This window comes from Pygoscelis adeliae, unplaced genomic scaffold (genome assembly GCF_000699105.1).
Source record: "Pygoscelis adeliae isolate BGI_AS28 unplaced genomic scaffold, ASM69910v1 Scaffold156, whole genome shotgun sequence".
Taxonomy (NCBI): domain Eukaryota; kingdom Metazoa; phylum Chordata; class Aves; order Sphenisciformes; family Spheniscidae; genus Pygoscelis; species Pygoscelis adeliae.
In genome coordinates, this window is record NW_008825016.1 from 4832938 (window position 1) to 4851023 (window position 18086).

The 18086-nt window shown below is 38.7% G+C and overlaps 1 protein-coding gene across 1 annotated transcript in view; it reads right to left on the reverse strand.

The window, feature by feature from the left end:
- The window catches only part of CUL4A (cullin 4A), a 41280-nt gene extending 23306 nt beyond the window's left edge, over positions 1 to 17974 (reverse strand). Inside the window, exons 1-7 of the mRNA XM_009326309.1 lie at positions 17965 to 17974; positions 17782 to 17933; positions 13179 to 13282; positions 7028 to 7097; positions 5179 to 5252; positions 3491 to 3653; positions 891 to 980 (exon numbers count right to left, since the gene is read on the reverse strand). Of these exons, the coding sequence (XP_009324584.1) occupies positions 891 to 980; positions 3491 to 3653; positions 5179 to 5252; positions 7028 to 7097; positions 13179 to 13282; positions 17782 to 17933; positions 17965 to 17974 (663 nt within the window). The remainder of the gene's footprint in view (positions 1 to 890; positions 981 to 3490; positions 3654 to 5178; positions 5253 to 7027; positions 7098 to 13178; positions 13283 to 17781; positions 17934 to 17964) is intronic.
- Positions 17975 to 18086: the final 112 nt, after the last annotated feature.

Consider the following 18086-nt stretch of genomic DNA (forward strand, 5'->3'; position numbering starts at 1 on the left):
ACACACATACACATGCATATACATATGCATGTATATGCATATGTGTATGCATTATGTGCACATGCATAAATATGTACATGTATACACTGTATAAGTTAGGGCCTTACTCCTTTTGTGTTTTTCTACAGTTTTCCACTAGGTGTGTAAAAGCAGTAAGACTCTTGGTCTCAAAATCTGTGTCCAAGCATTTCACCTCGGGTCCAAGTGGAACGCGAGGCAATGAGGTGAATGGAGCAGATTAGACACAAGGGTTCACCTCTGTGCAATGTAAACAGGAGTTTTCAAAATGCCTGTAGTGACTCAATGTTAAAATGGAATTCATAAAGGTAGTCGTCTGTATTTTAGACCACCATGAAACTCGGCTTTTGATATACCTTTTCAGAGACAACCACATTTTTAGGCTGCCCACTGCAGAGCATGATTTTATCTCAAGAGGACAGAAAACAAAAATGCCTTACGTCTATTTAACTAATAAGCAAAAGAAACAAAACAACAAAGTAAATGCAACAACAGAGTAAAAAAGTAAATGGTTTACTTAAGTATTAAGCACATAGCAGAATGATGCCAGTAGATATTTCACAGCTCTCAGGCAAAAATAATATTGGTGGCACACCTTTAAGCTTTATGTGGAAATGACTTTCTGATAGCGTGACTTTAGCTACACAAAATGTCACTGGGTTTCTCCACCCTTAATTATGTATTTCAAACACCAAGGCAATCTGGATACTTTGATACAGTACTGTGGCCCCCATCAAAACTGGTGAACGTGTGCTTGTGTACCTGGGCACCAGTAAATTTCATTGAGCATTAATACACCAATCAGTACTACCAGAAGTTCTCACTAGCAGATAAAACTAGCGTAAAAGCCATCATCTACAGCATGCACCTACCTCTCTTTCTTGCATTAATCTTTGGCCCTCTGCAGCATATAAGCAATTTGTCTCTTCCAGAAACCTCTGTTCAAATGATTCCTTGTAAACCTGCTCGAGAAATTATTTAGTCATTTACAATAAGCTGCCAGTAAGGGTAGCACATTTTGGCTGTCAGGCACAGAGGGCAAGTAAAATCTCAAGAATACACACAGTTATGAGAAGTGCCAGAGTAACATTACATTAACACAGAAGTTCTCTGTTTTCCCACTGGTTTTAGAAAGACTGAGATCAGAGCTGACTTCCCGGTGCAGCAATAGCGTGTTTCAGTCATCAGTACTCAAATCGTATAAATTGACAGGCTTCTGTTTAAGGTACACAGACCAACACCAGTACCCAACATAAGCATAGCAATGACATCCAATCCACCTGAGCTCAAGACTCCCACTGATATTTCTGTGGCAAAAAAAATAATAAGATACTTCCAACTAGTGAAATATTGGCACAAAACAGGTAATTCCCATCAGGAAAATAATAATATGCTCAGTGACACACATTCAGATCTGTCAGGTTTATCGCAGTGGCCCAAAAGCAAGAAAAATGAAGTGAACCAAACAAGGTGACCTCTCTTCCTCCAGGGAAGGAGCAAGCAAAAAGGACACCAACAACAATCACAGACATCAGAAAATTTCTGCGTAACAATTAGCAGTTTAGTCTAGAAAGGAGATAAGTTAGAAAAGACAACTATATAAAATAGTTAAATAATCTGGAAAAGGTAGCTAGGGAATAACATGTAAACAGTGGGACAGTTAGCAAAAAGAAAAAGGAAAGATTTCTTGAGTATGATGGAAGAATAGAAGGAAATATTTCTTCCAAAAAATACAGCAGAATTGTAAAACTCATTATTACATTCTGACCAGGTTTTTTTCTTATGGACTTTTAAGAGTTTTATTTTTTTTCAATGCAAACTTAAATATGAAACCTCTGGCTCAACAAGCATTCAGAGCATAATAATTCACTAATTCAGCATCACTCACAGTAGACATCAACTCCCTGCTTCAGCCTTCTCATTACACTAGCTCCAAGTTCAACCGGATCAAATACTAGATTTCATTTCTTACCTTCCTTGCCTTCAGGATAACTGGAAAAACATGAGTATAACAGTATATGGAGCTATTTTCTGCATAAACGTGTAAAGCTCTACAACAGGAAACAGCTACAGAATAGCAGATATGCAAGCAGGAATCAACTTTCAGCAGCTGGTTCTCAATTGCCTAAAAATCAGGAATGAGTAGGAGCTTAACTGTTTTCAAATTAAATATAAGATTGGCTTTATTAATTAATCTTTCTCCAGAAGCTAGTTTCTGTTGAAAGAGGGAGAAGCAGAGATCCTGGAGTAAAATTACAGGATTATAAGCACATCTCTATCTCAATGAAGTGGCATGTATTACAAAAAAACAGATTAGATTAGGTTAGTTTCCACAGCAAAAAAGGAAAACCACACTTTTGAGCCAATGAAGGAGAATGCAGACCTAAATCCGATGCTGTAAGAAGGATCCAGTAAAAGGAAATGTTTATCTTCAGCAGAGTACATTGCTAAAAAATGTTAAAAACTCAACACCTACAAGAATTTGATGCAGTTAGAGAAGGCAAATAACAATGGGGGGGGAAAAAAAGTGGGAAAAAGCACACAAATCAGATCCGCACCTTCAGGTTGTGTGATCTGAAAAAATCATTGACAGAAGTTTGCCTTCTCTCTTGAACAGAATAATTAATTTTTTCTGGTACACTAGAGACAGTTATGGATGAAAGTCAGAAGGGTTAGCATGAAAGGCAGAAAAGCAGGTAAACTGCCTGACCAAAAAGGACTATTTAATAGCCTTCTATGCAGTCTTCCTCTCCAAACTCTTTTTTAAGCCTTCAGCCAGTTTCATAACACTGTACACCACTTGGGAACAGAGCAACCTCAGCAGTTTGTAAGAATGAAAGACAGCTCGTAAGTTTTATTGCACGTCACACAAAGCTGCAATGTTGAGCAGAGAACAACATACGCCAGAGTCAGAAGCACAACATTTTTTATTCTATTTGGTTACTTAGTATCTACACTAATAGAAAGTTCCAGTAAGTTACAGATTGACCTTATCTATTTGGAAACGTTGGCCTTAACTTTACATCTCATTCTATTCTTGGCATCTCTGCTAAGAATTTGCCAATGCAGTGATTTTTTTGTGTACAGACCCAGGATCTGGACTCCAAAAAGCCTTTCTACAGTGACGGAGGTGGTCTTTTTTGGTTGCTATGTTTAACCAGCACTAGGATTAGAAAACCAGTGATGAAGACAGACAAAATATTACACATACTAAAAGACTTGCAAACCTATTATTTAAGAGTCTGTAGGCTACTATGTCAGCTAAGAAAAACAGGCAAAGAGGTCTCATTTACAAACAGAGAATGAAAGATTGTGCATCGGGTAAAGAAAAGGCAACCTTATCAGTCTAATAGCTAGATTTTGAAGCACATTTACTGGAAGAATAAAATTATTTCCGTACAACACACAAATTAGAAGAGTCCAAACTGTGTTTCTAAACGTAGGTGTTATTAGTAAAGTTTGCTGTACTCACCTGCAGATCAGAGAGCATGCTCAACAAGCTCCGCAGCAAACTTCTGTCCACAGCTTCACCATTCCGTTCTCGTTCAATCAGCAGGAGGATTCCATCAATAGTCTTGTTTTGAACTTGCTTGTCACTAATGACATGATTTCTAAATAACTCTAGCCCCATATCCCTGTGTGAATATTGAAAATCAATAAATCACACTGCTGATTCTTTCCAAAAATCTGTATCTCAGTTTGAGAAAAACAAATACGTATAAAATATATATCGTGTATATATATTACACAGAAAGAGAATATATTAATGGTGTGTATATATATACTTTTGGCGCTGTCCACTAAGAAAAATATAACAAGAATTATCATAATACCAGGCCACATGCTACCAGATGCATTCCCTTCAGCTAACAACTGTGACCAGCCTGACCATATTTCACATAATATACTGTACAACATTCTCTGCTTATTAAAAAAATTACTATTATAAAAATAATAAAAAATCTGAACATAGACCTTAACATAAGATTCCCTGGATCAGTCAATCTATGTGTAATTTACAAGTTTTGTTTAAAAGCATGAATTCTCTGTATGTTTAGGACCTTATGATCACCTGTATCAGATTCTTGTTTTATTCCAAGAGGATGAGGAATGGTGCCTCTACGCCATGAAAAAAACAAGTATTAAACATTGTCTTGGCCACGGAAAACAGAGGAATCTTAGGTAAAACTTGTTATCTCCAATATCTGTCCTCTCATGCATCAGGATTTCAATAAGGGAAATTTTCCCAGTATGAGGAAGAAAGACACAAAGTATGAACAGATCCCTTCAACGACGTTCAGTAAAAGGAAGCCTAACACAAAGAGTTGGAATAAAACTACTGCAGAGGTCGGGAAGAAAGATGTCCACAGGACAAGTGAGGGGTGGGAGAAGGATGCCAGGTTTCTCAGACAGCCTGAGGAACTCCCGAGAGCACAGAAGCCAGCCAGGCAGGGAAAAGGCACACTCTCACTTCAGTACTTTATCTACATCTTTTTTTGCTTTAGGTGGAGTACTGATACCAGAAATTTTTGGCAAAGCCTAGGTTTTTTTGCTCAGGCGATGATAGAAAATGCCCCTCAGGAGGGATGCTGAAAAACAGAATGCCCAAAGACGTGACTGTGGTGTGCCAAAAGTACAGCAGCATCTAGGGGAGCTGGCTTTCATCTCAACACGCTGAGCCACTGATCTCGACTCTCAAGAGACCAGTGCTGGAAAGATGATCTGTACCTTGTCAGTGTATCTGACTTATTTAAAAAACAACTGAGCAAGGAGTTGAGCACTGAATTTTGGCAAAACCAAGAGCGCCTAAAGTAACACTTGGCCCAGGGTTAAGGTGCAGAAGCATCAGCCCAAGGAGGTTCCCCACACAGCCAGCCTCACCCAGGCTGTGACAACTACAGCTATACATATGCCTTGACTTTTAAGCATATGTTCACAGACCTTTTTCTTTTTTTACCTTCATTTTACAATGAATATTCCTGGGGAAGGAGGAAATGACACATGCATACACTGACACATGTATTTCCATAAATTAACAGAAAATTTTAGAGACCTATTACACAAATCAAATATAATGTGAAAAATTTATTTTCAACCTTTACAAATATAATAGCATGTTCAAACTCTAAAGATTCGAGTAATACTTCCGTGGATACCTACCATATAGAAGGAAGCATTGAATTCTGAAGTACATATGTACGATCCAAAAATAGGAAAATGCTTCTGATCATGATCTGAAAATACATAAAGAAAATGTTTCTCTTCACCATCATGTGGCATTTTAAATTATAAAGCAAATTCTGAAAAACTACATCACATAGTCATGCGCCTTAATTGCTGATGCATGTATTTTCAGCTTTTGTGGTGACCTGTACAGCCACTGGTATGTAATTTATTGATGTTAATACTATTACTAAGCTGTATTACCAAGTACATCCGGGACAGTTTCAAACTCATGACCATTAACTAAACAGTTTTATTAGCCTGTTACGAGTTTTAGTGCTACTGAGATACATAAGCCATTCAAGCAGTACCACCAAGACATTCAGTAAACACCCTGAAATAGCATGCTGCCATGGTTTTTGCTTTTTAAAAAAAGAAGCTTTAAGCAGAGACAGTAATAAGCTGTGCAACAGATCTTTTCGTAATAAAAGACAGCTGCCAAAATTCATGAGAAAAATAGGGATACATTAATTCTAACAGGAAAAAGAAGGTATAAAAATATATTATCTTTTTTTTAATTAAAAAAGTGGGAGAAGGAGGTGGGTTTTTAGCTTATTATGCTTTCACATTCAAAATCCATTTTTAACTTTGCTCATAAAAAGGCTGCCCAGCTTTCAGTTTAGCATAAAACAGGATGTCAGTAACTAACTCACCTCCAGGCCAGCTACAGAGATTGCTATCCCCAGCTGTCCACCTACTCCTCCCCTAAAAGGTTTCACTGCTTCTGAAGCAATTCTCAAGCTGACACTGTTTCTGGCCAAGCATATTAAAGTAAAACAGCAGTAAGGCCGATTCTTTTTTCTTAAATACCACAAGTGCTAACTCAGCACATGAACAAGAAAGCCACTTGCTACAGGTTGTTGCTTTGAGGAGAAAAAATAATAAAATAAAAAAAACACTCAAAAGTAATTAAAGTGAACAGAGTTCATAGTAAAAGCCTTTTTATAAAAACACAGGTCCAGTTTAATTACCTTTTCAAGGCCAACTTCAATTCTATGTTCATCAGACTGTTGAATTTGTTTTGAATAGTTTCCATAATGCTTTCCATTTTTATTTCAGATAAAAATCACATACCTCTGCCCATCCCCCACAGGGGAGGGGAGAGGGGTGGATTTGAGGAATGAAAATAGAAATTCAACCATTTTGGGCATCTGTAGGCAAAGCTAAGTGACAACGCAATGAAAACTCATTGTGAAATGCTGGTTTAGAATTATGATGATGCATTATTAAAGGGACAATTCACACAGAGTGTCTTTGAGAAAGAATTTTTTTTCTGTAACATAATTCATTGTGTAGGTAGAGGACAAGAAGAAGGGCAGAAAGAAAGAGAGAGTTTCAGTTCTTTAATCTTCCTGTTTCTTAGCCCTATAGTCACAATAATCATCCCTGCTTTGCAAAAAAATAAAAAAGTCACAAATTAACCTAGCTCTTGGAGCTACCTAAAAGCAAAGATTGTGGATTCTCCAATTACTTAAAATTACCAACAGCAAACAATTTCAGCATAGCGTGGTTAGTTTTTCTTTCCACCCATAGAAAACAGGTGTCACAATATATTTCTGAGTGATATTCCAACTTCATATGAAACCGATGAAAGTCAGAGTCAACACAGCAGAACGTAAGTTTTCAACAACAAAACCGCCCCCAGCTAGCAAAGGGGAAAGTGAAAAGCAATGCTGAAACTTGGAGGAGGAGGTGCAATGCAGTCCCAAGTTAAAACCATGACAAACTCCTTTTTGCCAGATTTCACACCTCAAGGATACGTTTTCTGAACAAACATTCAACTTACCATTTGTCTGCAATGATCTTGCCAGCATTTATTTATCTTCTTTAAAAATAAGAGACTATCCAGAGAATCTGTACAGCACCTATTAAGGAAAACTAGCTTGCCAGTATCTTTTGAGGCCAGATTCTGGAGAGGATTCCAGTGATGAGTGGCGTTCAGGGGTCGGTATTGGGACCGGCACGGTTTAACATCTTTGTCAGCGACATGGACAGTGAGATTGAGTGCACCCTCAGCAAATTTGCCGACGAAACCAAGCTGTGTGGTGCAGTTGACACGCTGGAGGGAAGGGATGCCATCCAGAAGGACCTGGACAGGCTTGAGAGGTGGGCCCATGCAAACCTCATGAAGTTCAACAAGGCCAAGTGCAAGGTCCTGGCCATGGGTCGGGGCAAGCCCAAGCACAAAGACAGGCACGGCGGATTGAGAGCAGCCCTGAGGAGAAGAACTTGGGTGTGTTGGTTGATGAGAAGCTCAACATGACCTGGCAATGTGCGCTTGCAGCCCAGAAAGCCCACCATATCCTTGGCTGCATCAAAAGAAGAGTGACCAGCAGGTCGAGGAAGGCAATTCTCCCCCTCCACTTCGCTGTTGTGAGACCCCACCTGGAGTACAGCGTTCAGCTCTGGGGCCCCCAACATAAGAAGGACATGGACCTGTTGTGAGTCCAGAGGAGGGCCATGAAGATGATCAGAGGGCTGAAGCACCTCTCCTATGAAGACAGGCTGAGAGAGTTGGGGTTGTTCAGCCTGGAGAAGAGAAGGCTCCAGGGAGACCTTATAGCAGCCTTCCAGGACCTGAAGGGGGCCTACAAGAAAGCTGGAGAGGGACCTTTTACAAGGGCATGTAGTGATAGGACAAAGGGTAATGGCTTTAAACTAAAGACGGTAGGTTTAGATTAGATATAAGGAAGAAATTCTTCACTATGAGGGTGGTGAGGCACTGGAACAGGTTGCTCAGAGAGGTTGTGGATGCCCCATCCCTGGAAGTGTTCAAGGCCAGGTTGGATGGTACTTTGAGCAACCTGATCTAGTGGAAAGTGTCCCTGCCCATGGCAGGGGGGTTGAAACTAGATGATTTTTAAGGTCCCTTCCAATCCAAACCATTCTATGATTCTATGATCTTTGGTTGCTTATGTCCACAGCAGCCTTGCCTAAGTGAATAATTTTTAATGGCATGATCCAATGCACGCTGAAGTTTTAATAGAAAGGATGCTGTTGGCTGGATACTAGGTTACACTGTAAGTGTGTTTAAATAGGAGTAGAGTTTACATATTTTTTTAGAAAACGCAAACCATACAGACTTCTTTTGTTCTTGTTGAAGGAAAGTTGCTATTGCATTTGATTTTTAAAATAAACAGTAGCATCTTTGCATGTTGGCCTCACCTCTAGTAATCCACCTTTTTCACAGTTGGCAATAAATTGCCTACCGTAACCTGAGTTCCTGGCAAAAAGCTGTGCAGAGAGTATCCCTCCCACCTCCCAAGTGATTGACTATTGCACCACAAATAAAAAATATCTGCATTTATATCCAAGAGAAGAAAAAAAGAGGTAGTCCTTAGTAAGTTCTTATCATAACATTCTTATTGGGGCAGTGGTTCAGTAGCACTTGGAAACATATATGGGTTAACAAGTTATGTTTTTTAGGAAATGCATAATTTTAAAATTATGTCGTTGACTCCAGTTCATAAAACGGAACTATTATATTTCTGTCTCAAGTGCACAAAGTACCTTGTCAAAGAAAACAACACCAGATGCAAATATTCTATGACAATATAATCGTATTGTTTTAAAGAAAATCCTTCTTTCAGGCACTGTTCGGACATAAGAAAGGGAAGAAGCAATGACATTTGGCATTATTTTTCCAAGAAGCTACCTTCTGCTTTGGGCAACAATGTTGTATCAGTGTGCACCAATTATTAAAGATTTAATTTAGAAAGGCAGAAAATAACTGTTTTATTGGTGCCCTGATATCCTGCCTGACTTTGTTTCCCTGTTGGCTTCATTTCTTGGTTATGCTTCATGTTCTGCCTATGAACAGAACAGCTTTCTCAAAAAAAAAAAAAAAAGCCAGAAATTAAAAAAAGACAAATTGCTTTAAAGTTTAAGTTCATTTTGAAACTGAGACTTAGGCATATGGGGAAATGCCACACTACTATTTTCATTCAGTCAGTTGCTCTGGAAGCCAGACATGTACAGATCTGCATAGTGTGTGGGATAAGAGGGACGGAGGGAGTGCGGAAAGGACAGCTTATGGCTTTCAGGGAGGACCTAACAGACAGATCTAACTTTCCATCTTGTCTGACAAGAAGCAATAACAAGAAAAGACTTTTTAAAGACCTTGAGAACCGGGATGCATCTTTGTTACTGGGTCATGGAGGAGTGATAGGCATTTAAGATGCAGTGTAAAAATCCAGGGGTTTTAGAAGGATTCTTATTCTTCTTGTTTACATTGCTCTTGCTGAAACTCTGTAGGTAGGATGACTAGATGATGTGTGATAACATTCAGTTACTCTGAGTGGTTTAATGTGTGTTGTCACAGACAGAAGCAATGCATATAGATGTTGCCTTCCCTTAATTCAGTGAAAGACAAAAAAAAATTGAGCAACTATGCCATTTTGTGTAACAGTACTCCTCCAAAATTTCAGAATCTGTTTCTTGTATATTAAAAATGCTTTTAGGAAGTCACATTCATTAATAGGTTGTATTGAAAACTGCCTTTCAATTGCATGCTTTATGTGCAATATGACTAATTCTAAATTACTGTACTTCTGGAGGTGTATTTACTGTACCTATATATGCCATTATACAGTTTGTTTTCCCGTGTTGTTGTTACAGGGTTTCATTTTTCAGTTTCATTTCAGTTTTCTTTGCTCACCAGTAAGGAAATAACTGGTAGATTTAAGTGAATAACAAGTGTTGGTTCATCTGCAAATTTACCTATAAACTCATCCACTCGTGACAGTAAATAGGTGAATAAGTGGTTTAGCTTTGTCATAGAATCATAGAATGGTTTGGGTTGAAAGGGACCTTTAAAGATCATCTAGTCCAACCCCCATGCTATGGACAGGGATAGGACAGCCTTAGACTCTCCTGTGGAATGGAGTACCCTAATCCAAACACTGAAAATCAGTGCTATCCACTGCAGGCTTGGAGCTAAATGTCATCCCACCGGAAGAAGTAACACATGGATATCTCCTGCAGAAAATTTCCAATAGCCAGACTTAGCAGTTTGGGAGGAAAAAAAATACAAAAAAATCTATCTTTCTTCATAAAGATACATTATCTGAATCATCCTGGAGTAGAGTAATAGTATCTGTGCAACAAAATCTGCTTCTGATGGTCTCTGATTCAGAGCTGTTACCTTTTCCACAGCTGTATAGTGCTGTCTCAGCTGGTGTTTATTCCACAGTGTATCTAGAAGATTACTTTCATGAAAATGTAGATACCTACCCTGCCTCTCCTGCTTCAGCTTGTTTCCTTTTTATTTTTATTTGATTTGATTTTGTTTAAGTCTAGGGTATGTTTGAGTTGGTTGAACAGGATCATAACATCTTCTGCACAGGGAAAGTCTGCTGTCCCTGCTGTCTGAAGACTTCAGGTGAAGTTCAGACTCTGGAAATCCTACTGTCAGTGCTGTGGGTTTGATGAGTAACGTGTTGGTCTCATTTTATGGTCACTCTTAAATTAAGTAGCAATCTTGGATTCAATGGATGAGTTATATCTGAGGTTTTTGAGTTAAGATGTCCCATTTTTCCTAAAGCAAACACACAAAAGTGCCTCTTTGGATCCAACCTGCTTTCAATAAACAAAATAATGAATGTTTCTGGGCCTTTCCTGAACTAGTATTATTGCTTTTAATTAACCCTTTACTTCTGTTTTGACTGTAGAATCCAGAACCATGCAAAAAATAATTTAACTATACCTTCACAGTAAATGATAGTCTGAATATTAATAGAGACCTCCCATCCTTTCTGCACATGGCAGGGGGTTGAAACTAGATGATTTTTAAGGTCCCTTCCAATCCAAACCATTCTATGATTCTATGATCTTTGCCAGCCATTAAGCAAAGCTGCTCCATGGATATTCCGATGTTACTGGGACTGCCCAGGGAAAAACAGTTAATTGCAGAGCTTCTGCCCAGCAGAGGGGCTGGCAGTTCTCCAAAGGGCCTCCCTATGTTTTCAAGGAATAACACTGCTCTTCAGTAATATCATCTAGTGGCTGTACCGTATAACTCTGGTATAGATTTAAACAAGAAATCCCACCAGTGTCAAAAACAAGCTTGTCACCAACTGAGGTGAGAGAGATAGAAAGGTTTATTTTGTTTTTTTAATGAGTTCACACTGTACACAACAGGAGTGACCCTAATCTCTTAAAAGCAGTTACAGTTCAAAAAAAAATCCAAATCCCGCCCTTCTCATATACATCTCCAGGTCTCCCTAAGTAAACTCTATATACACAACAGATCCAACTGTTATGTATGAATAACAGAATTCTAATATATCATATGAGTAAACTCAAATGTGGCTTTACTTTCCTTCCCTGCACAGTATCATCTCCAACTCCCTCTGGCCAAATCTGATTAATCTGATCTCATGCCCTTGGGATATAAAGTGGTATACCTGTAAAATATAAAATTCTCAACTCTCCAAACCACTGGTTCTGTCAGAGGTGGGGAGAAAGCAACGTTTTAAAACACCAGCTTTAAAACATCTCTTTAGAACATCATCTGAAGTCTGAAAAGCCAGGGATGCAAAAATTGGTTGACTGTACTGCTTTAAAGCAGACTATAAGATTTGGTTCTTAGAGATCAGTTATGTTTAAGAGACTACTGTACTGACTAATGTACTTTTTAGTTAGATGTGATTTTAAATGCATCAAAGTAAATGTAATGAAAAAATCAGCTGCCATATAAAAGGTGAATTCACAATGATAATTTATGTACCAATATTTCTTATGTGCTACGTAGAAGCCAGACTCCTTAACTAGGACTCAGAAAAACCAAACCAAAAACCATGTTGTGACTTAGCTAGATAACAGGGGGGAAAAAAAAAAAAATTGATCTTTTTTATGAGTGTAGGCACTTACCTGGGGAATGCAGTGAACTGAGAAATTGAGAGTCACAATCCAAAGCACATTCAAGGCATTCGCCTGGAAAGAAGGTTCTTTCTAGGCCCTAGTCCCTTGCTTCTTTCTACTTTGACTTATCATTTTCTGCTAATAAAATACATACAGAAACCTAGGAAACACTGCTAGCACCCAAAGTACTGTAGTATCTGTTCAGTATGGCATTCTCCAGCATCTGTTTGCAAAGGCACTCTCGAGGAACATGGGGACAGCCAGGTAGGCATAGACTCTATTTATCCTACTACCTGAGCAAATGCAACCCCTATGCTATTACACAAAAGACAACTACCACATAAAGAACAGTCTCAGCATGAAAAGCACAATGGGATTCAGAAAACAAGGCTGGCTACACCCAAGTGTCCAGAGAAGATCTACAGGCACTTCTGCGACCAGTTCAGCCAGAAGAAAAGCTCAGCAACGTAACCTGAGAAAACTATGGGGAAATTTACCACAAAACTTCAGGTTACTGTGCGTCCTGAGACAGCCAAGTGATCTCCTGAACTTAAAGCTCTCTCCCAAGAACCTCATGAGATACCTAAAGGGCTTGCTGAATGCCTCCGTGACACATTGCTGCTGACCAGTAGTTACTACTGGTCAAACAGGTATACTTCATGTTTGAGAATTCTTTTACAGCAGACACTGTTGTTGAAAACTACTGCGGTGAGGTTTTTTCTTTTTTTTTTTAAACCACTGCTGCTGTAAGCATCTCCACTACTCAACTGCTATAAAAATCCATACCTGCTGTTAAATCTCATCGTGCTACTGAAATTTTCTAGATTAGGTGTAAAATTCGCATTCCTATTAAAATGATAAGTAAATTGTTATTAGCATGCTACTTATCTGCACACAAAAATTATTCATCCAGATGACTAAAGTTGCTTATGCCTGATTTGAAAATATGTAAGTGGTCAACAAAGAACTTCTTTAACACATTGGCAATTACTGATGTAATTTTTACAAAGTGTTGGTTTAAAAATAATGATTTAAACTAACCATTCTAACCATTTCTGTGCACAAGAAAAGGATATTCTCTAAATTGAAGGATTTGTGCTTTCACATGATCTTCACAGACTTGTCGCAGCTGTTTGTACAGTGTAGCAGAGACTTTGTAAGAACAGAGATTTTCAACAGCCTAAAAAACAAAAAAGATTATGACTGAGATAAAAAAAAACCAACTCAAATTTTTGTGCCTGTGTAATCAAGGCCAACAACAGAGGAAAAAAAAAATCAACATTATCTGTCCAAGCTATACATAAAAACAAAATATCAAAATGAAATTATCCAAAATATGTAGAAAAATTAAGACTTCATGACTCCTTTCTGATTTTGGTCCCTTCTTATACTGTCAAATTTCGTGTACAAACAAGGTCCACCATCACCATCTGGGTCATATTTCAGATGTGCTGTTAAACATTACAAGAATTCCCCCCCCATGAATACTGCTCAGCAGCAGAACTCTTCCTGCAGGTCCATTTTGTGCATCCTCCAGCACACGCACACATGCATTTTTTTGGGGGGAACACAATCATACCAAGTATTTTCATTTCTTAATAACTTTAAGGTAGACATTTCAACAACTCTCTATAAACAGTAAATGAATACAGCTGTTTTCCTGCCACTTTATTAACTTATTTCTTTCCAAATATTTCCACTGATTCACACACTCGTGCTAAGGTATGTAAACTGAGGGGAAAAAATAAAGAAAAACACCCCCCCACCTCCATTAATCATTAAAGACAGACTTGAATTGATTTATTGGGACCTCATGGGATTTAGTTGAGTATTTATCCATAGCTAACGATTCTGCCCAAAACCAAATGTTCTTGTGGTCACGACATTAATGTAAATTGAGTTGTTACGCAGCTGACCTAGACTAGAGAGACAGCTCTGCACATCTCTAGCATACTGCTGTTCAGCTATTCAGTAATTACTTTGTCTTACACTAACATTTTTTCCTCACAAGAAACTCAATGAGAATGCCAAAGAGAAAACATAGCCTTGCTTGATACCGCTGCCTATATTTAGACTTTGTTCCAGGCACACTTTATTTTAACTTCTGTGCTGTATTTCAATAAATTATTTTATTAATAGACCATAGCATTTGAAATGAATCACAATGAAGGCAGCCAAATGTTCTGTGAGAACTGCAAAGTTTACAGTAAGTATTTTTGGCAATTCAGTGCTTCATAGAAACTTATCCAAAGAAGTCGGACATGATTTTCAGAACTAAAAATCCAGCTGTCTCTTCCTTTAACTTCAGCTCAACTGCCTTTATGCTGTGAGGTGATACTGCAGAGAATGTTGCCTAAGATTTAAAGTACTATTTCACCTGGACAACTAAAACTGGCCCAAGAATGTTTTCCTTTGCTCCCGAGGATTTATAGTGTCATATTTTGTTGATGAATTTTCCGACAGCATCAAGGAACTTGGACGAAGTTTCAGTATTTTCCCAGTGCTTGCTGTTTACTCACTTCCCCCCAAATTTTAGCTTTTTTGGGTGTGTCATTTCTTTGTAATATGAAATGCTATGCTGCCCAATGCCAGCATGTAACTCTTTGTCAAAGCATTAGTAAATGTTCTTCACTCTGTTTCAGTTTAAGACCACACAAACACACGCGCTAGCAAGTGCATGGGTCAAGAGAGAGGTGAGGGGGAAAGTGGGGCTGCTTCTTTGAGCAGCAGTGCTTTTTGAAGTGTAATTCAAACTGCAGCTGTATCACCTCAGTGACGCCTCTACTAGCTGTTTCTGCTTTTTTTGATGGGGGGGCATGAGATCCAGTCATTTCCTCCTCCTTCTTCACCTTTTGTTTCATTTGGAGTTTTTGCTGCCTCTCTGAAGAAATTTGCTTTGACTTTTATTCATCTTGCACACAATTAGTCTGGAAAAAAGCTACTGTAATTATCACATCTACAAGGATACGAGAAAGACAACACTTTCAGACCTTTCACCTACACAAATCTAGTAAAAGTTCTGTTTCAAATCAACCTTTTGATAGCTTGTTTTGAGCAGTCTTCTATTTTAGCATTTAGCATGCAAATTATTGCTACTTCTTGTATTATTTCCTCTATAGGTTCTAACATACTGAATAGTTTGTCTTCCAAAACATAAAGTGAATCTGCTTCCCAGAGATCTCCCCATGGGGTAATTCTAATCTACCTGATGTCATTTTATTTAAATGCACATTAACTATGGCTTCCTCAATTTTGATACAATATTAACGCAAGCAAACAAACACACGCAACTATCACACAGTGCCTATGTTATGTTTTTCATCTGGTCTTAAAAGAGATAAGTAAAATGACATCTGCAACAGTATTCACACATAATCATTTTGCAGATAGTTTATGTTTCCTATGACATAGCCCTTCCTATCCATCCATCCACCCACCCACCCAGATAAAAGTCTGGTCAGGACTCATCACTTTTTTTCCTTCACTACTACACCGTTCTACTCTACGCCCTCCAGAAGGGCAGTGCTGCCCCATTTCAGGTTATTTAGGGCCTTTCTGCAAAGGGAATTTTCTTTTTCCATTACTTTTATCAGTCATTCCTCACTCGGCAATTCTTTGCACTGCCCCACTTTCTCTATCCCATCAAGTATAAGCTACTTCTATCAAAATCTGTGCAATCTACCATCAATCCCAGACATCATTTCTATTTTAGTCGCAAAAAATTGGCTGCCACCCTCCCATTGCTCACTGACTATGTCTCTGCCAAGCACCTTCATGCCTGATCCCATGCTGCCTCTAATGCCTGGAAAGGAGTATCCTTCGGGCTTCCCACAAAGCCTTGTCATTGTTCTTCAGTTTTTCCTCAGCCACCGTGCCAAATGAAATAAATAAATCAGAAAGTTCAAAGGCAGGCTGGTATACCAGCCCACTCACCGCACTGAACTCTAGTAGGCCTCTCACTTCCTCCCATACCATCAGATAAAGATGCAAAAAAAAAAAAGCCCTGATAGTAAGAACTGATGCACACAGAGAAATTCTCCCCAGTGGATGACTCGGTGCTCACCAACAGGCAGTTAAAACAATCTGTAAGTACAGATCAGGTTTCCAATGGATGCTGAACTTCATCTTTTATTCCTTTGGCCGGAGAGTAAGTACCTATGTATGCATAGGCACACTGACCTCCACCACCCGCTGTGCAGAAATCTTGCTGATTTGCACTGCTGTCTTACAGATTATTGGACTGGCCTTGCGCAGTTTTTACAAATAAGCAGGCAAACAGAAAAAGCAAGAAGTATATCTGATATCTCTCTCCTCCTCTTCTGCCAAAACTCAAGTCTGTACCCTGGCAATTTCATACCCATATTACTCTAATCTCATTTCTGAGCTTCTGAAAACAAGTTAGGTAACGCTAAAGCATCTGTGGGTTTTGTTTTTTTTTTAGCTAGGCATGAAAAAGTAGGATTTTTCAAATGCTGAGCTTAAAACCATAAAATGTATTATGTAATTCAAACTCTGCAAACCTGCGAGTATTAATAGATGAATATATCACAGTCGTTATCTATTTAAAGGGAGTAAGTTATATTAAGTCAATATGCATTTACATAATCAGCCATTTTAGACCCATACATTAAATATCCTAACTAATCACAGAGACAAGTATAGTCAGCTCTCAAATTCGTCCTGATTTTCTTGAGCATGGACCCAATATGGACTGCTGGCTTTCTCCCCTCTCAGTCTGCACTTCGCAGACAACATCAAACCTACCCCAGCTGAACATTTAGAAAAGTTGAGGTGAGCACAATAATGACTTAAGTCCTGATCTGGCAATGAGAGCCGCATCTGCAGATCAAACACCTGCACCCACAGAAAACTCGTAACTTAATCTATGTAGCGCAACTTAGCGCATCAGTAATTTTTTGAAACATGACCACTGTAAAAAATTACCACTTCAGTGAAATATCTCAAAGCACGTATGTTTAAAATAATATAGAACTAAACCATACATAAATGGAGAAAGTAGAAAGGAAGAAATGGCTAATGAGTATTTCTCTATTTTACCCTCCCTAGCCCCTGCTCCAGTAGTCCAAATGTTCCAGAAATATTTTTTTACCATTTTAATAAAAAAATTAAGATCCCGATTGTTATGAAAATGTAACAGTAATCTGAACCACAGGTAAACTGACAGTTTATTGCCTGCTCAACGAAGATTCCTTTTTAATTCCCCAAAGGGTATTGATGCTGAAGTCTAATTGTTATTATCTAATAATAACAAGTATTTCAACATCGCTATACACAAGAGACGAAAGCATGTACAAAAGGAGAAATCATCATAAAATATGTATCTGCATAACCCAATGAGAGTAACATCCCGTTTTCGGCATCTTGGGTAGGCACAGTATTGGAGACATCGAGACCTAAATCTGAACCCTGCCCAGGCACAGCCTTCCGTCTCTCCCAACATAAACTGCTTTTTCATGGGCCCAGATCCTGGTAACTCTCCAACAAACTGCTATACAAAACTGCAAACTGATTAGAAACAGAATACGGAGCGAGCAGTTCAGAAAATATAATCAGCTTTTAACAACTCAAAATGCATTGTGTTAAATATGTAGCTCTGTGAAAGTCCCAAGGCAGTTAATTTTCCTTCTGTTAAACTGAAAAGAACCCTACACGCCTTACCTGGTAGAGCTCTTCAAGGTTGTATTTAATAGAAATGCTACTCTGTATCGCTCCCACCGCTTCATGAAGTTTTTGCCAGGTGTCCTGAGTGTAATTATCTGGTAATTTGGGTCTTTCTGTGAAGGAAGACACAGGTAGTTGAAAACCAGCCGCTCAGTGAGAGTCTGCAGCAATCTTTCTCACCCTGCTTCATTGAGTTCTGCCAAGCCACGTTGCGCTCGATCGTTTAAGTTTGGCACAAGGACAGGGTTACTAACTCCTCCCAAGGCGACGAAACCTTTGCGCGGTGCACTTGACCCCGCAGC